Below are 20360 nucleotides of genomic sequence, written 5' to 3' on the forward strand. Positions count from 1 at the left end.
ATATGACATGTAAACATTAAAATAATAAATCCTATAATTTCATCTCTAAATAGGGGTTGCTATTTGCCGTGGGACTTTTATTGATCACAGTACAGTGGGAACTTATGAATCTCGATTACGGTATTTTATTTGCGAATATGAAAAGTTTGGTGTTGTAGATCACGAATCTTTCGAAATTCTTGGGCTTTTCGTACCGTAAGGCACAATAGCTTCATAGATTTTCAAACATAGTACATTTTCTTCTAGTTAATGTTATTTTTCAATTAAATATCATCTTCTTTGATTATGATTATTTTGCTTCATTGTATTACATTTTTTTATGAACCCGAATTCGAAAATATAAGCATGAAGTCTAGATTAAATATGAAGACTTAAAGTCCGATCGATTATGTTAGACTCCAAGGCTAAGTGATAACATGCAAAAAGGCGGAAAATAACTAAATATGTTATCGACAAAAATATATGTACAATTAAATTTTAAATACTGAAGATCGAAAAACTCGTAAATGCAAGTATATATTGGGTTGGGACCGTATAGAATCCAAGTGCACGGCGTAAATAGCGTTCCTTTTGGCGTTTGCCAATAAAACAAGGCCAGCTTGCGACAACCCTGTTACTTGATTGAAGAAAGAATCTTGATCGGCCCGGGAATCGGAACTCTTCAATTCCAACGTTTGAGTACAATGCCATGATTCGGTTTCACCTGTCGATGCCCAGATTTTCACTTCCCGATTCATTGGCCCCTGAAAATGTCCCTTTTAGAATCGAGTGTCTAGTAGACGATAAAAGATGCGTTGAAAAACTCGTAATTTATGTACCCCGGGGATAAGTAAGATATGATCGGGGCGCTGTGGAGCAGCCAAGAAAACGGCTGAATAAACAGGTTGGACGTCACGTGGACGCATAATTGCAATAGGTTGTGACTTCCGATCGTCCCAAATCTTTATCTGCAACCGCAAACGTAACATATTGTTTAATAACTAATTGTGGATAACGAGATACAGTTAAACATTTATAAATTAATTGCAAAATTCTATTATTTTAGCGAAATATTAAATTGGGGAAATGTGGGATAACCCCCTAGTTTTGAAAATATATAGGGATAGGTCCTAAGGATTTTTCTTTCCTAGTTAAAAACTCAAATTCTAATCTTAATTTGATAGACCCCCCTAGACAAATTAAAATACCTATTTTACCCTTTAGTTACAATTAAAAACCCTAGATCTCTCAACTCTCGTTCCCTTCTCTCTTCATCCTCCACCGCCGTTTATCCTCTCTCTCTCAAATTTCAGTAGCTTTCACTTCTCTCTCTCTCTCTTTTCTCTCTTCTCTCTCTCTCTCTCTCTCTCTCTCTCTCTCTCTCTCTCTCTCTCTCTCTCTCCTGTACAAATTCCATAAAGTAAAAAAACTTAAGAAAATTCAGCAATGGCGGTCTCAAGCTCCAGCCACGCCCAAAGCCTGCTCCAACAGCAGCACCAATGGCGGCTCCGCCCACGCCGGTGGCGGGAGCACCAAGTCCAACACCATCAGCCACCATTACGCTGCCCGCATCATCTCCGCCGTCCGATTCCCCCACCGCTTCTCCCCCTGCTTCTCCCACTTCTCACTGTCATTTCGTTGCTAACAGCCGCCCACTGCCACACCGCCGCCCACCACCGCCTATCGCTCACCGCCGCCACTGTCACCGGTAAACTTAATTTCTGCATCAGTTTAAGATGCTTCAATAGCATAAGAAAAAAGCTTCTTCTTTGAAGGGTTCCTAATTAATTGGGTTTGTTCTTCTTTTCTAATTCGATTTGTTAACTTAATTGATTTGAATATTCCATGAATCAGGTGATAAGATCTTCAATTTCCTTTTTGCATATTTGTTTTGCTTGTGCTAATTGTGAGCCTTGTGCTGAATATTAGGTTTTTAGGTTGAAAGGCATTCTCTGTATCAAAGTTATCATTTATTTTTTATTTTTTTAATGAGATTCTAGATTTTTAAATATTAGGTTCCACTTAAGTTAAATAGTTAGATTATATTCTATGTTTTTTTATGTTTTTAGGTTGAATTGCTCTATTCTTTGTTATACTGAAGCTAAACTGCATCTTTCACACGATTCATAGGTAACCATTGGAAATTTCTGATACGGTTTTAAAGATATGTGTTAGATCCACGAACCTAAAATGTTGATACTGCAAAGTTACTATACATACCTATTTTTAAGAAGAAATTCTTCTGTGTGTGGATGCAACTGTATGTTAATCGATATTTGTCGGTCGGCGATAATTTAGTAACATGTAGTAACATATGCACGTGATTGCGTGTTTCGATTTATATTTATTGGTTATGAGTTGATGTATAATATAAATATTTAAATTGAACCTGTTTTTTTTCAACAGGTTTTGGTGTTTGAACACCTTCTATGCACTAAGCTTTTGCCGAGAGGACATGTTGTTCGTCAGTTCGAAACAGTTGCCGATTAGATCGAAGTTACTGTCGTGTTGAAAAGTAGGATTTGAAGCCATAAATACAAACTATACTATATACTCTTATAGTCACATGTGGTCATATACATGTAGTCATATATAGTCACATGTAGTCATGTACATGTAGTCATATATAATCATATGTAGTCATATACAAGTAGTCATATATAGTCACATGTTGTCATATAGATGTAGTCATATATAGTCACGTGTATTAATATATAGTCACATGTAGTCATGTACATGTAGTCGTATATAATCATATGTAGTTGATCCGGACAGATTTACATGGCCCAATAAGGAAAGGGCCCAACAGAGTTGGCCCACACCCGAAGAAGGAAATAAGACGACACGGGCTTATTTGCCTATTTCATCTGATCTTTATAAATGGCCCAAAACATTGAGCCCACAAATCTAAGGCCCAAAGAATATAAATACATTGTCAGTAGAGACGAACTACGAGACCCTCGACAAGCTAAAGATAGCTCATGAGTGCCAATTGCCAAGTGCCGAGCCCCGAGCGACGAGCCAATGAGCGCCGAGCTTCGAGTCGACGAGCCGACAAGCACCGAACGCCGAGCACCGAGTGACGAACCCCGAGCGACGAGTTGAAAATGCCACCTAATAACTTAGACACTAAGAAAAGAAAGTATCTTTATAACTTAACCACTGAGACACATTGTCATGGACTTGAAACAATTCCTTAATCGAATTGGATGAAAGCAATGGGATCCGAAAAGCCTCTCCTATCAATAGATGGTTCGTAAACCTCAAGGTAAGCATTCGACACTATTTTCTCTCGAATATCTTTATCTCCAAATCTTTGAGGTGTTCTAATTTGGGCGTCGGAGTGCTAACGCCGGGAGCACCTCTCCCGGTCCCTTTTGCAGGTCCGTGACGAACAGGCCTAACGTGGAACGAACTCGAAGATTCGAGATTCCTCGAAGCGGAAAAACCCAACCGCATCATTGGCGCCGTCTGTGGGAAATCGAGTTATAAGACGTCAATTTTTTCAAGTCATACACAGTATCCAAGGCAAAATTTGTGGGATCAATCCCAACTATGGTGTTCCCCTGTTTTGCTAAGTTTAGAAAAAATGGCATCTTTTTCATTCTTTCCATTCTTCAACCTTTCTCCCCACTGGTTTTCTCTAAAAACCAAATACGAGGGTGGTACATATGGTTCTTTACTGGCCCTATTATTTCTAAAAAGTAGTAAATAGGAAAAAGTAACCCATGTTCGGCTCATGGGTCACCTATGCATGGCCGAGGTCGCCTCGCTCACGCGAATCCGACTAGCCATCTTTTACCAATTCCTTGAAACCCTGCTCCTTCACTTCAAGTTCCCGGTAAATACACCGCCCATAGACGCTCTTTGGGTTACCCAAAAAATGGGCAAAATGGGAGGAGAGGCTTAGATCAGCAGGTAGCGTTCTTCGGAGGAAACTCAATGATTGGCTGACTGATCGATAGCCAGATGATGTGGGAACCGACTCGACTCTAGCAACAGACGTGAGGAAGCCAAACTTGTATGAGTCTGCGACCTCTTCATGGGGAGGAGTACAAATTCACCACAGCCTGACAAAGAGCGCATTCAAGTCTCCGATTAATAAATATTCACCGTCGTTCGACGCTTCCTTGATCTCCCAAAAAATTGGCCGGAATTGGAGGGTAAAATGCTAACGATTGGCGGCAATTTCTAGAGTAAACGAGGTCCTGGAGCTGCCTAAGTCTCTATTTTAGACTCCTAGCATCACAACGAAGTTGTTCGATAAAATGCCCCAGTGAAGAAGCTCTCGGCTGGACACTTTGGAAGCCTTTCCCGTGGGCCGAGGCTCAGTGTCAACATATCGTTATCCAGCATATCCAAGTGCAGTCACATAAGAGGGAAGTTTTCTGATCTCTAATACTTTTTCTATGGAATATTGGTCAAACTATTTTTTTGGTGTAATTCCTATAAGCGTGTGAATCGGGGATTCAACTCCGTTATGGATCAATTTCAGTGCACATGAAAAGGGAGAACTGTGGAGTTCACGCGTTATGTGAGGGAAATTTAGTACGTAAGCCAATTGATTAGATCGAATACCAAAAATCAAATGCACTTCTTAGAGCTCTCGAGAATCTAATCACTTGAGGACAGGAAAGATGTTCGTAAAGCTCACGGTTGTAGCTTAGAGCTCGTTCCATATCTTGAAGCCAGAACATTGATAATTGTATTCCCTAGTAGATCGCGTCGACCCTATATAGCTCGCACCCACCTCTTGAGAACGAATTCATGCGAACTCGAGTCTCTCCCAATCACATTGTGAGGTAAACTCTCATTTAGTAATGCACATGTATCTCAATTGCAATAATATTCTATATGAAGAAAAATCGAGGAATCTTATGTACTTGATAAGCACTGAAGCTTTGAACTATTATGAAAGCAGATAAATTGAGAAATTACATAATATGCTTATTACTCGAAAGTTTGATGGAAGTCAGAGTATGGATATTTTTGTTGTAGGATTCAACAAGTATGATATAACTCGTGCCATTTAACCTACAAGCATGAAAATCGATTTATGAGACTCCTATTTTCTTTTAATATTCTGTCGAGCTGAGTTCATATGATTTATGATACTGTTGGTAAAATAGGTTCCTCGGCACATCGTTTTCTATGATGTTCTGGGACTGCACCCTTTTAAGTTTGAATTAATTTTCTAAATCGTTGTATGAACTTAGAATTTCGTAGGCCTTGTTTACTAGCTCTGAGGATTGGAACTGGTTTTTGGATGGTGAATCTAGAGCTCGATTTTACGGAATATGATATTATTATATCTAATAATGTTCAGCTCGAAGTTTTTGTTAAACCCTTAATCATTTGTGTATAAGCTCGTCGAGTAATTATTGTACGATTTCTCAAATGACTTATTGCAAATTATTTATGATACTATTGTTTGGAAAGTTTATCTATTGGCCAGTATTTCTCTCTAGGATTTTATAATGATGGATTCTGGTGAGCCCGAATTAATAGACGAGGGTAGGCAATTTTTGAATTTTTCGAAAATTGGATTTTGCAAATATGTGGATATATGTTTACCGAACCAGGCCATTGTGCTCACTAATGCTATCTAAAATTAGTCCCCTATTGATTTTTCAAATAATTATGATTATTCATGATAGCTAGTCATACTTTAGATCCTCACTCGATTTCGATTTGGTGTGGCGAGTAACTGTTAACTTCTTATAAAAGGATGTTTGAATTTTTGAAATGCATTTCGCTAAAGACGCAAATTTGTTTGGTCATTTCGTGCAAGCATGTTAGCACATCACAGTAAACAATTAATTGTATTCTACTTCATTTAGCTCTGATCGAAATATGCACACTTATTAGACAAGGCAAGTATTTAACTTTGATGAATTATTGATACCTGTGAGCATGTCGATTCGGTAGTGGTGTTTCTAGATTCTACAGACTAATAATAGCGCTCACATGCTTATGATTTATGAGAGTTTCTGGCTTATACATTTCCTGAGCAAGCTTGGAATCATCTCTCGAGATTAGATTTCCAGAAGTCGCATGTATTTCTAAATGTCTTCAGTTGATCTCTTCGACAAACATTCAACATTTTTGGCAGCTCGAGTTTCTTTCACGAGGTGAGTTCCAATATATTCATGTGATATATATATATATATATATTTCAATACTTACTTGCGCAATGAGAATTTCTTTCGAGGTTTTTAATTATTCAGCAAGAACTCAACTTCAGAATATTTTTCAAATGGATTTGGGATAATACATAACATGCTATTGATGTGTTTTGAAAAGAATTGAGATGAGCCTCATTGGCCTCTATACGCCAATGATCAGTATGCGCGTGCTTTATGTGATTATATGTTTATTATTTTTTTTAGCATTGTTCATAATTGAGCAGGGAATTGAGTAGAATTTTATAATGGTATCGGGAGGGAGTTTCTTAAATTACGAGCATCACATATCTGTTAAACTTAATATTACATTCATATGATAAGCAACTCAATCACGACTCTTGACTATTGAATTGGGTTAGTGAAGGAGCTCGCTTACTGCGAGCGATGCTATTCTATGTGAGAATAACTACTAATGAAGGTTTTTACACCTAATGTGTTTTTTGTTTGCAATTGGATTTTTGCTTTTTGTTCGTTTTCCGTTGGGTGTAGAGTATAGTAACTCGCAAAATACTCTACAAAGCTAGGGAGTAGGAGGGATACATGAGCTTGTATGCGTTTTAATTGTATGGGATTTATTTGCGGGCACTGGCCCCGTGGTTTTCTTTTAATTCTCATGACATCGAGGAGTTTCTACATAAAAGGGTTAATATTGTTCCACTTGAAAGTTTTTTCTTTCGCAGCATATAATTTTTCTCAACTTTATATCTTTTTCTCGGAAGTCGTGGCGGAGAATTATGGTTACAGGTGCAAACGATTAGAATGATACTATCGAGATATCTCCAACTCATTAATTCATTGCGAGCTTTAGTTCGAGCTATTTTTGATTACCCCGGAGGACTCCTTGAAGCCCGAGGATTACTTCCATGAGGTACCGCGTACAGTCTCTTGAAATTCAGATTTCCCGAGTTAGCTCGACACTTGAGGGACTTTGGAAGCTCGCGTTCATTTATAAAGCTCAAAAACACCTCCCGAAATCGGCTTCGTGGAAACTCAAAATTCATTTTCACGGTTTTGCGAGGAGCCTCGAAAGAAATATTGGAGCACGGCCTTGTTGGAGCTCGACTTATGATCTGGTAAATTTCCGAAAACCTCATCTTTCAAATTCTTTACAGAATTATTTTTCCCAATAATGACGGAGAAAGAGTAAGTTGATATAGCAGATTAACTTTATAAGTGGATAGATTAACTCTATAAGTGGTTATTCAAGGAGTATTTTATAAATGATATGTTGCACTAAGTATGCATGGTACGAAAATCTGTTCCAACATGATATGAGCACGAGCTCAGCGAGATGAAATCAAAAATTTATCTAAAATATTTGAGAAGCACAAGCTTCCCATTATTTACGATAGCGAGCACGAGCTCGGCGAAACGAAATGAAAATTCTATCCGAGTATTCGGGTAGCGAGCACGAGTTCATTAAAATAGAAAATCTATCCGAGTATTCGGATAGCGAGCACGAGCTCGTTAAACAGAAAATATATCCGAGTATTCGGGTAGCGAGCACGAGCTCGTTAAAACAGAAACATCTGCCCGAGTATTCGGGGGTAGCGAGCACGAGCTCGTTAAAACATAAAATCTATCCGAGTATTCGGATAGCGAGCACGAGCTCGTTAAACATAAAATCTATCCGAGTATTCGGGTAGCGAGCACGAGCTCGTTAAACAGAAAATCTATCCGAGTATTCGGGTAGCGAGCACGAGCTCGTTAAACAGAAAATCTATCCGAGTATTCGGGTAGCGAGCACGAGCTCGTTAAACAAAAAATCTATCCAGCGAGCACGAGCTTGTTAAAACAGAACATCTATCTGAGTATTCGAATAGCGAGCACAAGCTCATTTAACTGAGAAAATCTATCCGAGTATTCGGGTAGCGAGCACGAGCTCGTTAAATAGAGAAAATCTATCCGAATATTCGGGTAGCGAGCACGCGCTTGATTAAAGGATTATTATAGAACGAAATGCATCGAAATAAACCTGAAATAAAGAAAAATGAATTGGATATTACTAAGCATAGAAAATTGCACATAAAGTATAGCGGGAGAAAATGGCAGGGTACTGAAATTTCCCATACCTTCTCTTATTCAATTCTCCTCGAACTAAAATACAAGAGTGTGTATAATGCACTTGATTTTGAAGCTAAGAAATAAAATTCGAATGGGAAACCAAAGGGATAGGAAAATGCTTGGCCGAGGTCTTCAGTAAGTAGCTCACTTACCTGATCAACGATACGAGCTTCATGTGGCCAAACAAGCACGAACTTACCATTTCGGAAAAAAAAAAAAAAAGTCTGAGCCAACGAGAAATCCGAACATTTACATAAACCAACCCCCTAGAAAAGTGGCTAAGAACATAGTCAGTGGGTTAAGAAAATAATGCATACTCCAAGCTAATCAATTCGTATTCTCACGTTCAACTTGGAGTGGGGGACTAGTTGATCCGGACAGATTTACATGGCCCAATAAGGAAAGGGCCCAACAGAGTTGGCCCACACCCGAAGAAGGAAATAAGACGACACGGGCTTATTTGCCTATTTCATCTGATCTTTATAAATGGCCCAAAACATTGAGCCCACAAATCTAAGGCCCAAAGAATATAAATACATTGTCAGTAGAGACGAGCTACGAGACCCTCGACAAGCTAAAGATAGCTCATGAGTGCCAATTGCCAAGTGCCGAGCCCCGAGCGACGAGCCAATGAGCGCCGAGCTTCGAGTCGACGAGCCGACAAGCACCGAACGCCGAGCACCGAGTGACGAACCCCGAGCGACGAGTTGAAAATGCCACCTAATAACTTAGACACTAAGAAAAGAAAGTATCTTTATAACTTAACCACTAAGACACATTGTCATGGACTTGAAACAATTCCTTAATCGAATTGGATGAAAGCAATGGGATCCGAAAAGCCTCTCCTATAAATAGAGGGTTCGTAAACCTCAAGGTAAGCATTCGACACTATTTTCTCTCGAATATCTTTATCTCCAAATCTTTGAGGTGTTCTAATTTGGGCGTCGGAGTGCTAACGTCGGGAGCACCTCTCCCGGTCCCTTTTGCAGGTCCGTGACGAACAGGCCTAACGTGGAACGAACTCGAAGATTCGAGATTCCTCGAAGCGGAAAAACCCAACCGCATCAGTAGTCATATACAAGTAGTCATATATAGTCACATGTTGTCATATATATGTAGTCATATACAGTCACATGTAGTAATATATAGTTATATATTAGTTATGTGGTTTTTCCTGATGTACAGTGATGTTGGTGTTTTTCTAATTCTTTTGTTGGGTACTAATTGATTTATAATATCAAGTTCCAAATTGTGAATTTTGTTGATGTAGACGAAGTTTTTTTTATATATATATAATCAACCGTCTACATAATCGTTCGACCGTAATTTTGGTGTAAAAAACAGTTCATGACTACATATAATTATACTAATATACTATTTATAGTCAATTTCTGTACAGGAAACTTATTGAGTAAATAATTTAAAAACTAATATAAGAAAAATAAAAAAAAAATTAAAATTAAATTAAAATAATTAAAAGAAAAGTAAAAGAAAAGTAAAAGGAAATTAAAAAATAAAAAAAATACAAAAAGGTATATATATATATAAAAAAAATAATAAAATAAACATTTATATTTTTTTATTAAAAAAATCTGTAAAGGTGGTAAATGCAGGTCAAAAATGCTAAAATGCAGTTGGTGGAAATGCTGACTGCAGTTGGTGGAATGCTGAATGCAGTTGGGTGGAAATTGAACATAAGGGCCCAATAGTACTTTTACCTCTCCAGGGGGTTATCTCAAAGAAAGAATTTTAGGGGTGGACCTAGCCCTATATAAGTTGCTTATGAGGGGTGTATATCAAATGGGCCATATTAAATTATCGAACTAATAATTTAATACGTTTACTGCGAGTTGGACCGGGACAAATTATTGTTTGAGCGAGATTATTGATTTATCGAGTATTAATTTATCGGGGTTCAACTGTATTAAATGGCGGACGTAAGCATGCATGCCGTATCTAGGGCTAAAATATTGGAGGGCCGCTTCAACATCAGCAAGAATCACAAAGGCCTTACGGAATAAGTATTTTTATGTTCCGTTTTTTTATTTTCCGACTTCCGCAGTATCGATCCTCAAAACACGTCTCCCAATTGCAACTACAAGAACTTCAATTCCTGTCAAGCGAAAATTCGATGGTGAATAAAGAATTCAGTTTCGAAAACAAAAAAAAGTCGAACGTTGCTTACTTGCTTATCGTAAATTGAATCGTAACGATTATCGTTCCACTAATTTGAGGCTTGTCATCTTCATCCGGACCTTCGGTAATCTTCCAGACGTAAACCCGGCCATCCACGCTGGCACTGTATATTAAGTCAAGAATGCATCGTTACAGGAGACGAATATACATAAAACAATTTTAAATAAAAAATAAATGTAAATAAATTAAGGACAACAAAAATGATTGTTTTAAGAGTGGCGAGTGCATTATCCTGTTTGTTAATTAGAAAACTCTTTTCTTCAAATAAAAATACTTAAAATTTTTTTTTTTTTACGTAAATTTAATTGTTAAAAATTATAGAAGCACAACGCAAAGGCAATAAATCGTATATCAATATATAGTAGCTAGTATACAAATTTAAAATTTGTAATGGGAGTGACCTCAAGCTGAGGCTGCGCCTCTCCCGGAAACCTAATGTTAAATGTCGTAAACCAAACGATATATCCCCGATCAGATGCCGCCCTTTGGGAGGCTAGCTTACTGCTAGGGTTTTGGGGATTAGGGGAATTTTGGAAATTGGAGTGTTGGGGCTGGTGCCGGGCGTTTTCGATCTCATGGTGGTGGGGCGGCGGTGGCGGCGGAGAATTGAAATAGGCGGTGTACACTTCTTGAGGGTGGTAGTGGAAAGGTGGCGGCGGCGACGCTTGATGGCCGGGGGTGGAGAAGCGCGCCGCTGGTGGGCGGAGGGTAAGAAGCCATCTCCGCCGCAACTCGGAAATGGCAAATAACTCCGTTACTAGCTCGTCGGAGATTGTTTCCAGTTAGGGAGATCTCGAATATTTTAGGGATAATCGAAAGCTGACTGTGTGTGTGTGTGTGTACAGTGATATGACTGTTGTATGTATAGGTTGAGTGAGAAAGTATATAAGGTGGAGTGTGTGTGTGTGTGTGTGTGTGTACAGTAATAATATGAGTGATATATGAGTGATGTATTGTATGTATCTTAAGCTGCAGCCAAAACCCTAACCAAACCCTAAGGTAGTGTATTTGAATTTTAAAAGGTTCTTATTGTAAATGCCTAATAATAATTTATTAATTCATTAATTCATTTTATCATTTTTAAAGAATTTGGGAAAGAAAGAAGTTGTAATATTCTTTTTAACTCGAGCCCAAAAATAAAAACTCGAACCCGTCAAAATGAATTCGAGCTCGAGTTAGCCAAAACAGTCAAACTCAACTCGAGTTCGGCTGGTTCACACCCGTCGTATATGGTACAAAATTATATAGTGGGAGCAGTTGGAAGTGAAACAAGCTGACCTAATTTTCATCCCAACATTCCTAACCAAGACAAATTCATTAAAGGACATTTGATGCATATACAAAACAATAGGTTAAAAAGATAACTAAAGTAAAAAAAATATATTGTTACCTTAAAAATATTATTTCAAAATATAATAAGTTGGAAAATTTGCTATTTTTTCTTCTTTTCCTTTTTTAATAATTAAACCAAATTTGCAACCTGAGAAAGCGTCAAAATGCAATTAAATCATTTACACGCCACAAAAATTAATAAGGTGAAAGTGAAAAGTCACCACCTTTTTGAATAATAATAATAATAATAATAATAATTCCTGAAAACAGAAACAATATGGAGTAATGCGTGCGATAACCGCTTTCAAGAACGTGATTAAAAAGGTACTCTTGAATTCAACAACCACTAATCCTCCTCTCTCCGTTTCTCTCTCTACCACCTCCCCTCCCCTCTTTCTCTCTCCTCTATATATATATATATATATACTCAAAATCCTTCATTCTTTTTTTCCCACGTCTGATTATTATTTATTATATAAACCCATCAATAAAATCTTGCAAGTAATCAACAAGAAAGGGATTGATTAATTATTTATCAGGAGAAGAAATTTGAAAAGATGTGTTGTGGGACAAGAGTGTGTTGTTTCTGCATGTGTGTGATATTGGTGGTGATGGCGATTGGGTTTCTCTTCGGATTTGGGGTTTTCAAGCATGGCTTCCACAAGTTGGAGAACACAATCCACAACTCCGGTCCCTCCTCCGCCGCCGCATACGGTGGCGGGCGTCCCTTCTTTGTTTACAATGCGCCGCCGCCCTTTTAGGGATCTTCAGTAATTCTTTCGATTTTATAGTTCTTTTTTTTAATGGTGGATTTTTATATTAGTTGCTATGTTTATGTTAGTGTAGGTTAATTATTGTTTTTTCAAAGGGACTATTGACTATTTGTTGTTAATATGGTGGACTATTAATTATTATTTATTGATTTTTATTTTTTTATGCCCTTTTTTTTTTCTTTTTGGTTTGGTTTTAATAATATCTTGTAATTTTATTTTATACTACACCTATCCCATATTATTTATTTTTTCAGATTGTTAATGAAGTATTAATTGCATTATGTTAATTTACTCATAATTAATTAGCTGTAAAACAATTAATATCAAGAATAATTTACACACAATCCTCACTATAAGCATAGCCGAAAAAACAAAAGAATATATTTTTTTATTTAAAAGGAAAATAAACACTATCAAAATTTCGTAAAATACACATTCTTATGTGGATTTGAAAAAAATTCACTACACAAACAATTATGGTCTTTCTCAACCCTTGGTCGATCTTCGTTGTACATCGGCATCGTAGTGTGCAAAGGCGGCATCTAGAGCCTATCACAAATAAGAACCATCCGTAATTTGACGAAGAAATAAAAAAACAACCATAATTGCCCGATTTTTTCGAAAAAAAAGAAAAAGAAAAACATAAAAATGGTTACAAGCGAGTCTGTAATCACCTGAAGCATCGGGTGAACAAGAAGAGAGACTTGATGCCTGAAATCAGACGGCACTGATTCCTTAATCTCCTGTAAAATATGTCGGAAGATGAAAAAATAGTTACCGGCAGATGACGTATAGAAAAACGGATAAAGTACCTGCAACTTCAGATAAATCTGCGACATAGCGTCTTTCATTCTGGTAACCTGTAAATAATTTTGAATATCAATTGAGCCAAATGAGTCTGTAAAACGAAATAGTATTTCTCTAGTTCCTTTTTCTTCGATTTTAAATACCCAAACCCTATTGAGCTTTAACGGTGAATGCTAGCTACTACTAACTCTCTTAATGAGAGTCGAATTACGCATTCTCTATCATTAAAAGGGCTTAATGTTGTATCGTGTTTCGAGAAAAAATATGATCATTGCAATGTTTCTTCAAGGGAACTGGCTACAAACTTAAATAATCTACACTAAACATTTATATATACGATTAATTTTTCGAAACTGAGATTGAAGAAACTAATTACCTTTGTATAGAGGTACTTCGTCGTAATTGGGTAAGACGACCAGAAGTGTTTCAACAGTTCCTGAACGGAAGTCCATTGCTGCAAAAGGAAAAAAACTTGGTTAAATAAATACTGTATATCCTGACTAAAACACTATATTTTAGCATCGAAGTCGAATTTCCGTGTAAACTTACAATCAAAAGTTCATCTTTCGTTGATTTTGGCAATCTGTCCAGGACACTCTCGTGTGGATTGCTTCCAAGATGAAACTTGGTGCTGGAGATATTCTGGGTCAATGCGCTGAGGACCTATTAATAACACTACCAAGTTAAATTACGTCTATCAAAACAAAAGCACAAACAAAGGCGTGTGTGAAAGATTCAATACCTTAAGAGCAACCTCGTGACTCATCACTGGTTCAGTCAAACCCATGACTCTATTGTGAGAGACGAGATTCTTTAACGAACCATAAGCTTCATGTGAACTGACGCTGGATTTTAATGTTCTTTCACCTCCACTACCATCGGCCAATGCTTTTAGCGCATTAGCTTGTTGAGAATCAAAGTAGTCGCGCGGATCCTGTTTGAAGAATTTAGACATGTTCAGAACACGCAAATACGTAAGGGACTTGTGTGGTTTAAAAGTCAAAAAAGACAATCAAACCTTAATACTGAGGGGGGCGACTGCAGGATCTCGAGGCCCCTGAAGATCCTCCATTTCGGCCATTCGAGAAATCCTGTCTGAGATATCTCTCTCTAAATTCCTGGTGGATACTTCGTCAGAAAGTTCCGCTGCAAATATACAAACATCGATAAGCCGACTCATTGGAATATCAAATAGAAATAAGCGGTGTTTATATTTGTGAAAACGCGGAAAGTGCTGTTCTGACCCTGTTTTATCCTGATAATGGCTTCAGCAACAGACCTTGTATCTCTTAGCTCGGCATCTGTTCTCAGATTAATGACACGAACAAAAAAAATAAGGCCTTCATATACTTCAAACTAATTGTCTAATTCTCACCAGACATCATTTTTAATAGGTTTGACCATGTTATAATAGAAATTACTTACATGTAATTATTAAAAAGTCTGCGTCATTTAAACAGTTGGATAGCCGAAGTTACAAATTAAAACTGATGCTTAAAGCTGCGATACAAAACCTACCTAGAACTCTTCCTTGAAGAACAACAGCACCATGCTGATTCAAATCTTGTGAGAAGGACTTCCGAAATGGTTCATATTGCGATTCCATATAATCCTTCGGTTCATCATGCACTAATCCATGATCCTACATGTACATGAGTGCATGTAATGTGAACAAAACAAATTAGACTGTGAAAACCATCAAATCTAAAATAAAATTTTGTATACAAAGATGTATAGTTGCAGTAACCCAAAAACAAAGCTCATTTATAAGATTAGGATATATTATCATGTCGTAAACGAGAAAGAGTTTTGCTTACAATTAATAGTATTTCAAAACTGCACTAACAAAAATAATTTAAGAAACATGTTCTAGAAATAAGCCTGCAGAATATGGGTGTGTGGCCAATGTACCTGGAGATGTATGTAATCATCGCCCTCATCAGCTTGCATGTCCACGGTTGGATCCACACGCCTGACCTGAAGGAAGGATTAATGTATTACATTGAGTGGAAAAAGATAAAAACAAAAGAAAAACAGCATTCCGGTTTAAGAATGTCAACTGAAGGAAAAACCACACTTCAAAAGAAATTACCTTTCTCCGAGCTTCATCTGCCAGCATATCATCTCGCTTTAGGAAAACAGCAAGCTCCTCATCTAAAGCAGCCTCTGCTGCTGCAACGCTTACATTTCTTGAACTATTCAGATATTCTGCTTTTGAATATTTGGTCCAGAAATCCTTTTCTGACAGCTGAAATACGATAATTTAATTTTTTTGTTAGTGATTTCCATTGGTATGGCACTTCATACAAACACAACTCGGGAATACAAATATATTTAAACATGTTCGTAAATATTTAACAAAATGACTGAATATATTTGCTAAATTTATTCTGTAATATCGGTAAAACACCATATGCTTCGAAATTTAATCATTTTAACTCACTAAAGGACAAGGAATATTGGGGCAATTATACAACGAATCGGGATTAAGTACGAAGTGTCAAGGTCTCGGGAACCAAAGAAAGTTACTCCTCGATTTAAAATAAAGTGATTCTGGATAGTCATAAAGAGTTCAGTGTAACATGTGACAGCAACGAGACGCCAGTGCAAGTGTACAACAAGATATCAAGTAAACAGAAACTTCTGGAGAAATAATACAGAACTTCGATATATTTCCTACTCTGTGAGGGACAAAATTCAAATATGCTTGGCGAACTGCTGGTTTTTCGGAAAATATCTGTAAAAAACAAATTATTCGTAAGAAGGAGTGCCGTTAAGGCTGGGCAAACTGCACAATAGAAACATAGTAGAAGCATTAAGCAAGAAAAGTTACAGTCAGAAAATAAAGATAGTTTTTACTTTATGCACCGCTAGACATCAATCAGCGATTTGTTTCTAATATTCACCTATAATTTCGAAATTTACTCAGTTAAAGAGCTATTGAGACAGCACGATCATTTACGAGGTTATTTACATGACAAAAATTCAGAAAATGGCTGGAAGAAAATAACTACAATTTCAAATACACAATTTAATGAATGGATTATTTATGGGGTAATGTTGAGTGAAGTGATAATATTTCAAAGAAAAATGGTAAAATATAATAAAAATAATAGTAATAATACTAATTTGTCTGTTCTTCAGAACAATGTCGATGAATATTGATCCTTTGAATATTTGGTAAAGATGCTTTGATTTCTGCTCATGTTAAGAAAGTTACTTATCCGATTGCAAAAATTATCCATATCAAGCATAAGTTCACAGACCATAAAGGAGGAAAACAAACTGGAAGGAATAAGTAAACATACCTGATGAATGATTTCTGGTGTCAAGTTAAATGTCACTTTGTTTGACTGAAACACAACAAACGTATTAGTGATTACAAGGTCCGATGTTCGAATGATACCAGAACGAACATTTCAAGGTTTAGAATATAAAAGGGGAGATAGGCCACTTCATTACAAAAAAAAAAAAAACGGGGGGGGGGGGGGGGGGGGGGGGGGGGGGGGGGGGGGGGTGGCTTTCTACAGCCCTGCGTAGATTAGGAGGCCAAGAAAATATGTACAGGATAGAATGTGAACATGATGAAGCTGAGCACGAGTTAGAGCAAAGACCAAGCACACGCAGGAACATAAATAGTTGCAGAAAAGCATACAGCACGGAGGAAGGGGCTTCAGGGGAGCTATCTTGTACCTGACCATCGGATAATGGTTTCACAGTCCACATTTCATTTTTTAATGCTAGCCGCTGTTTTCGCCTTCTGCCATCACTCTGTTCCAGTAATTTCTGCAATTCATTAATGAACTCTAGTATTACATATATTTAGTTTCAGCCAATAGTTTGTAAAATGAACTAAAAGTGTCTTTACAATCAAGTCGAATATAATTCATACCAATAATATTTCACAAATTTAATTTGAAAACTACGTTGCACCACACGCCAGAAATTTTTGGCTTACAAAAACAGTAGAAAATATGGACCTCCTTTCCTTTCAGATATGCATTTTCTTTCTTTGTCATTTGTATACCTCCAAATAGAAAGAAGAAAAAAATGGCAAAGCGAACACAACCTAGCACTAACCTTCCTTGTTGCCCAAAATTCAGCATCTGTGAGAATACCTTTGAAGACAAATTGCTTGTGAAGTGTCTGTAGTTCACTGCCAATTACAGTTATTCAGTACATTCACCATAGAAGTCCAAACTTTATAAAACTAAATAATTTTCCTTGAGAGTAGCAGATAACTTTTTTCGTGTATTGCAAATCAGTCATTCTTGCTAATGGTGCATCAGAGGCTACCTCAAGTAAGGTTCAGAAATGAACTATTTCACCCCAAAAGGAAAAATGAAGTGCAGGCGTTTAACAAAGATCACTGAAAGAATCATATGTCCTGCAGTCCTGGTTCTTCATTTTGATGTTATTAAAAGTAATGAGTACTGCTTCTGGATGAGATGAATCTAGATGAAAGTTTTCCTGAATCCTCAGAAAACATATTGGAACAAGAACATGAATTCCTAATTTCTCTTTAATTGGAGCCCTATAAAATAATTTTACTAATTCTTATCCACCATGATATATGTGCACAAAATAAGAAGAAAAAAAACTCTACCCAATATTGGCTAGGAATGCATCCTAACTTCGAGCAGTATGAAATTGTTCAAAAAAAAAAACAATCTTCAACTTCCTGATTCTGTAAATTCTAACCATCTCTTGTGGATGTCGAATCAACTTTACATTCGTTTTGAAACTGATCGTAACACCTACTAGTCAATAGCACTATATATACCATACATCCATACATGACCGAGATTGAAGATATAATTAAACCAAATAAAGAGCTAGTTTTATCAAAGCTAAATAACATCTGAAAATATGACTCTCTAGGTGTGAGAGACTTCTCAAAACAAGAATTTTTAAACAAGTGGAGTTACTGTATTTACCTGTTCTCCTGCAGTAGCTTAATACGTTGCTCTGTCTCTGCGGTGCTAAGATGTTCATTAACTGGAACATCAGATTTTTCAGGTATTGTTTTCCCAGATTCAGAATGAAATGCAAGAGCATTCGCTGTTCATAAGATGACATATACGACAAAGTCAGTTATAGTAGATCCTGAACCTTTAAGAGCAACAACCACACAACATCATCCAATATATAAACTGTCATATTCGCTAATAATTTCACATAAGTGTTTCCACTAAAAACAAATTTCCAATTATCCAAACATTTAGCTAACTAATTTCCAGGAATAAATAACATGCCCGAGCAACAATTTTTTACTTCTTATGCCAACTAAATCCAGAACAAACTCCTCGCATCAACTTGGCATGCCATAATAAAGCAAAAGAAAGCATTTGAAGGCATAGGTAAAGGGGAATGGGTGAGCTAATAGAATGGAGCATAGAAATGGGGATAGGGAAAATATATCGTGTCTGTCTATAGCATGAAATATATGATCCAACATATAACAATTTTCGGAAGACAATCCAAAAGTAGATGCGTATAGAGAGATGGTGAACAATTCTCGTGATTGTGACTCACCGACGAATTCTTTGCATACATCACGGTCAGCAAAATTAGTAAATTCAAAAATATAATTACCCCCTGAAATAATACAAACGGAAGATTGTTACTTACACTAAAACTTGTAAACTGCTCTGAAAAAATGGAAGTGTTAAGTATTGCAACTAATTAACAACCATGCACCTGGTCTTGGGTGAGATTCAGCAGGGCCTGTTTGGAACCATCTTTGGTGAATTTATGCCCTGGAATTTGCAAGTGAAGATAAATACAAACATCTAAATGGAAACATCCAGTCAAGATGGATGTGAATTCCATCAAGAACTTGTTTTTTTTGCTTTTAAATACAGAAGATGATTTACTATAACATTTGCCTTTCAATGGTATGCAATTACTAGCTGCTGTCATAATCAAGCGGAACGATTCTACTATGAGGGGAAGGCAGAAGAAACAAGCACCTTTAATCAGCTTGAACTCCACGTTTAGCTTCGTGGTTGATTTTGGATCGTTTGGCCTAAAAACAAATCTTTCGATTGTCTGGAAAAAAAATACCACAACTGTTAGATGAAAAAACCACATTACGAAATTCGAGAACAAGGGTTCTATTCAATACTCCACAAATTTCACACTCCGGCTAATCAACAGTTCCCCAAAACTACACAGAAACCCCATTGGTCACACATATACAGAAAATAACACGCACAATCCAGAATCATTAGGGTTTAATACCAATTCGAGAATGCCGGGAACCCCGGGGTCCTTCACTGCAGACTTGTACTTGGCACGCTTAATCACTTGCTTTGCCGCCATAATGTATCAAGGTTAATAAATAGCGCAAAAAATATGATTATCTGCCCAATCAGGTATCGGTAATCTATCGCCGTATCGGAACGACGAGAATCAGTATTCATTAGGCATTACCCGTGAGGATTCCAGATTCGGCCGCGGGGATTTAGGGTTTTGACGGAGTATTGAATGGTGTTTTAGTTGCCGGCAAGTCGGTGCGAGGCCGAGGATGAGAAGAGAACCAATTTTTACGGCGTTTCAATCGCCGGCGTTTCTGAGGCGCCAACTCTGTGTTCGTATGTGAGATTGAGAGAAGAGAGAGATAGAGAGAGAGATGTAGTGAGAGAAAGACGGGGAGGACAGATTATATATATATATATATATATAGAGAGAGAGAGAGAGAGAGAGAGAGAGAGAGAGAGAGAGAGAGAGAGAAGAGAGATTCCGAATGCGCATGTGAATCTGCGGAAGTGCGTATATGGTATATATATAGCTGGTCACATAGTACTTACAAATGAAATTAATTTTTTATTTTCACTATTTGGGAAAACAAAAATATACCTATAATTTTATTCAAATTTTCAAATTTTATCAAACATTTGATTCATAACTTAAACCTACTAACATATATTTTTTTTTTTTTTGAGTAAATTCAAGTCCATTTACAAGGGGAAATAGGGGTGGGGGGGACTCGAACCCTAGACCGTTACCCTAGTGGTAAAGG

General features: G+C 37.1%; 2 protein-coding genes across 2 annotated transcripts; one reads left to right on the forward strand and one right to left on the reverse strand.

Moving 5' to 3' along the window:
• Positions 1 to 12208: 12208 nt before the first annotated feature.
• Positions 12209 to 12692, forward strand: LOC105961956 (uncharacterized). The gene has a single exon (XM_012986214.2). The coding sequence runs from the start codon at positions 12314 to 12316 to the stop codon at positions 12515 to 12517; it is 204 nt and encodes a 67-aa protein (XP_012841668.1). The 5' UTR covers positions 12209 to 12313; the 3' UTR covers positions 12518 to 12692.
• A 139-nt stretch (positions 12693 to 12831) lies between these two features.
• LOC105962099 (general transcription and DNA repair factor IIH subunit TFB1-1) lies at positions 12832 to 20094 on the reverse strand. Its single transcript, XM_088822192.1, has 20 exons — positions 19580 to 20094; positions 19309 to 19387; positions 19036 to 19095; positions 18872 to 18934; positions 18274 to 18397; positions 17417 to 17492; positions 17030 to 17122; positions 16645 to 16689; positions 16017 to 16073; positions 15429 to 15584; positions 15248 to 15313; positions 14855 to 14978; positions 14581 to 14637; positions 14355 to 14482; positions 14079 to 14270; positions 13886 to 13999; positions 13713 to 13790; positions 13342 to 13389; positions 13204 to 13272; positions 12832 to 13078 (listed from the first exon to the last, which is right to left on the reverse strand). Exons 1-20 carry the CDS (start codon positions 19658 to 19660, stop codon positions 13016 to 13018), a joined length of 1773 nt encoding a protein of 590 aa, XP_088678318.1. The 5' UTR covers positions 19661 to 20094; the 3' UTR covers positions 12832 to 13015.
• Positions 20095 to 20360: the final 266 nt, after the last annotated feature.

The sequence above is a fragment of the Erythranthe guttata genome, chromosome 8 (genome assembly GCF_056151865.1).
Source record: "Erythranthe guttata isolate IM_541 chromosome 8, IM_541, whole genome shotgun sequence".
Classification (NCBI taxonomy): Eukaryota; Viridiplantae; Streptophyta; class Magnoliopsida; order Lamiales; family Phrymaceae; genus Erythranthe; species Erythranthe guttata.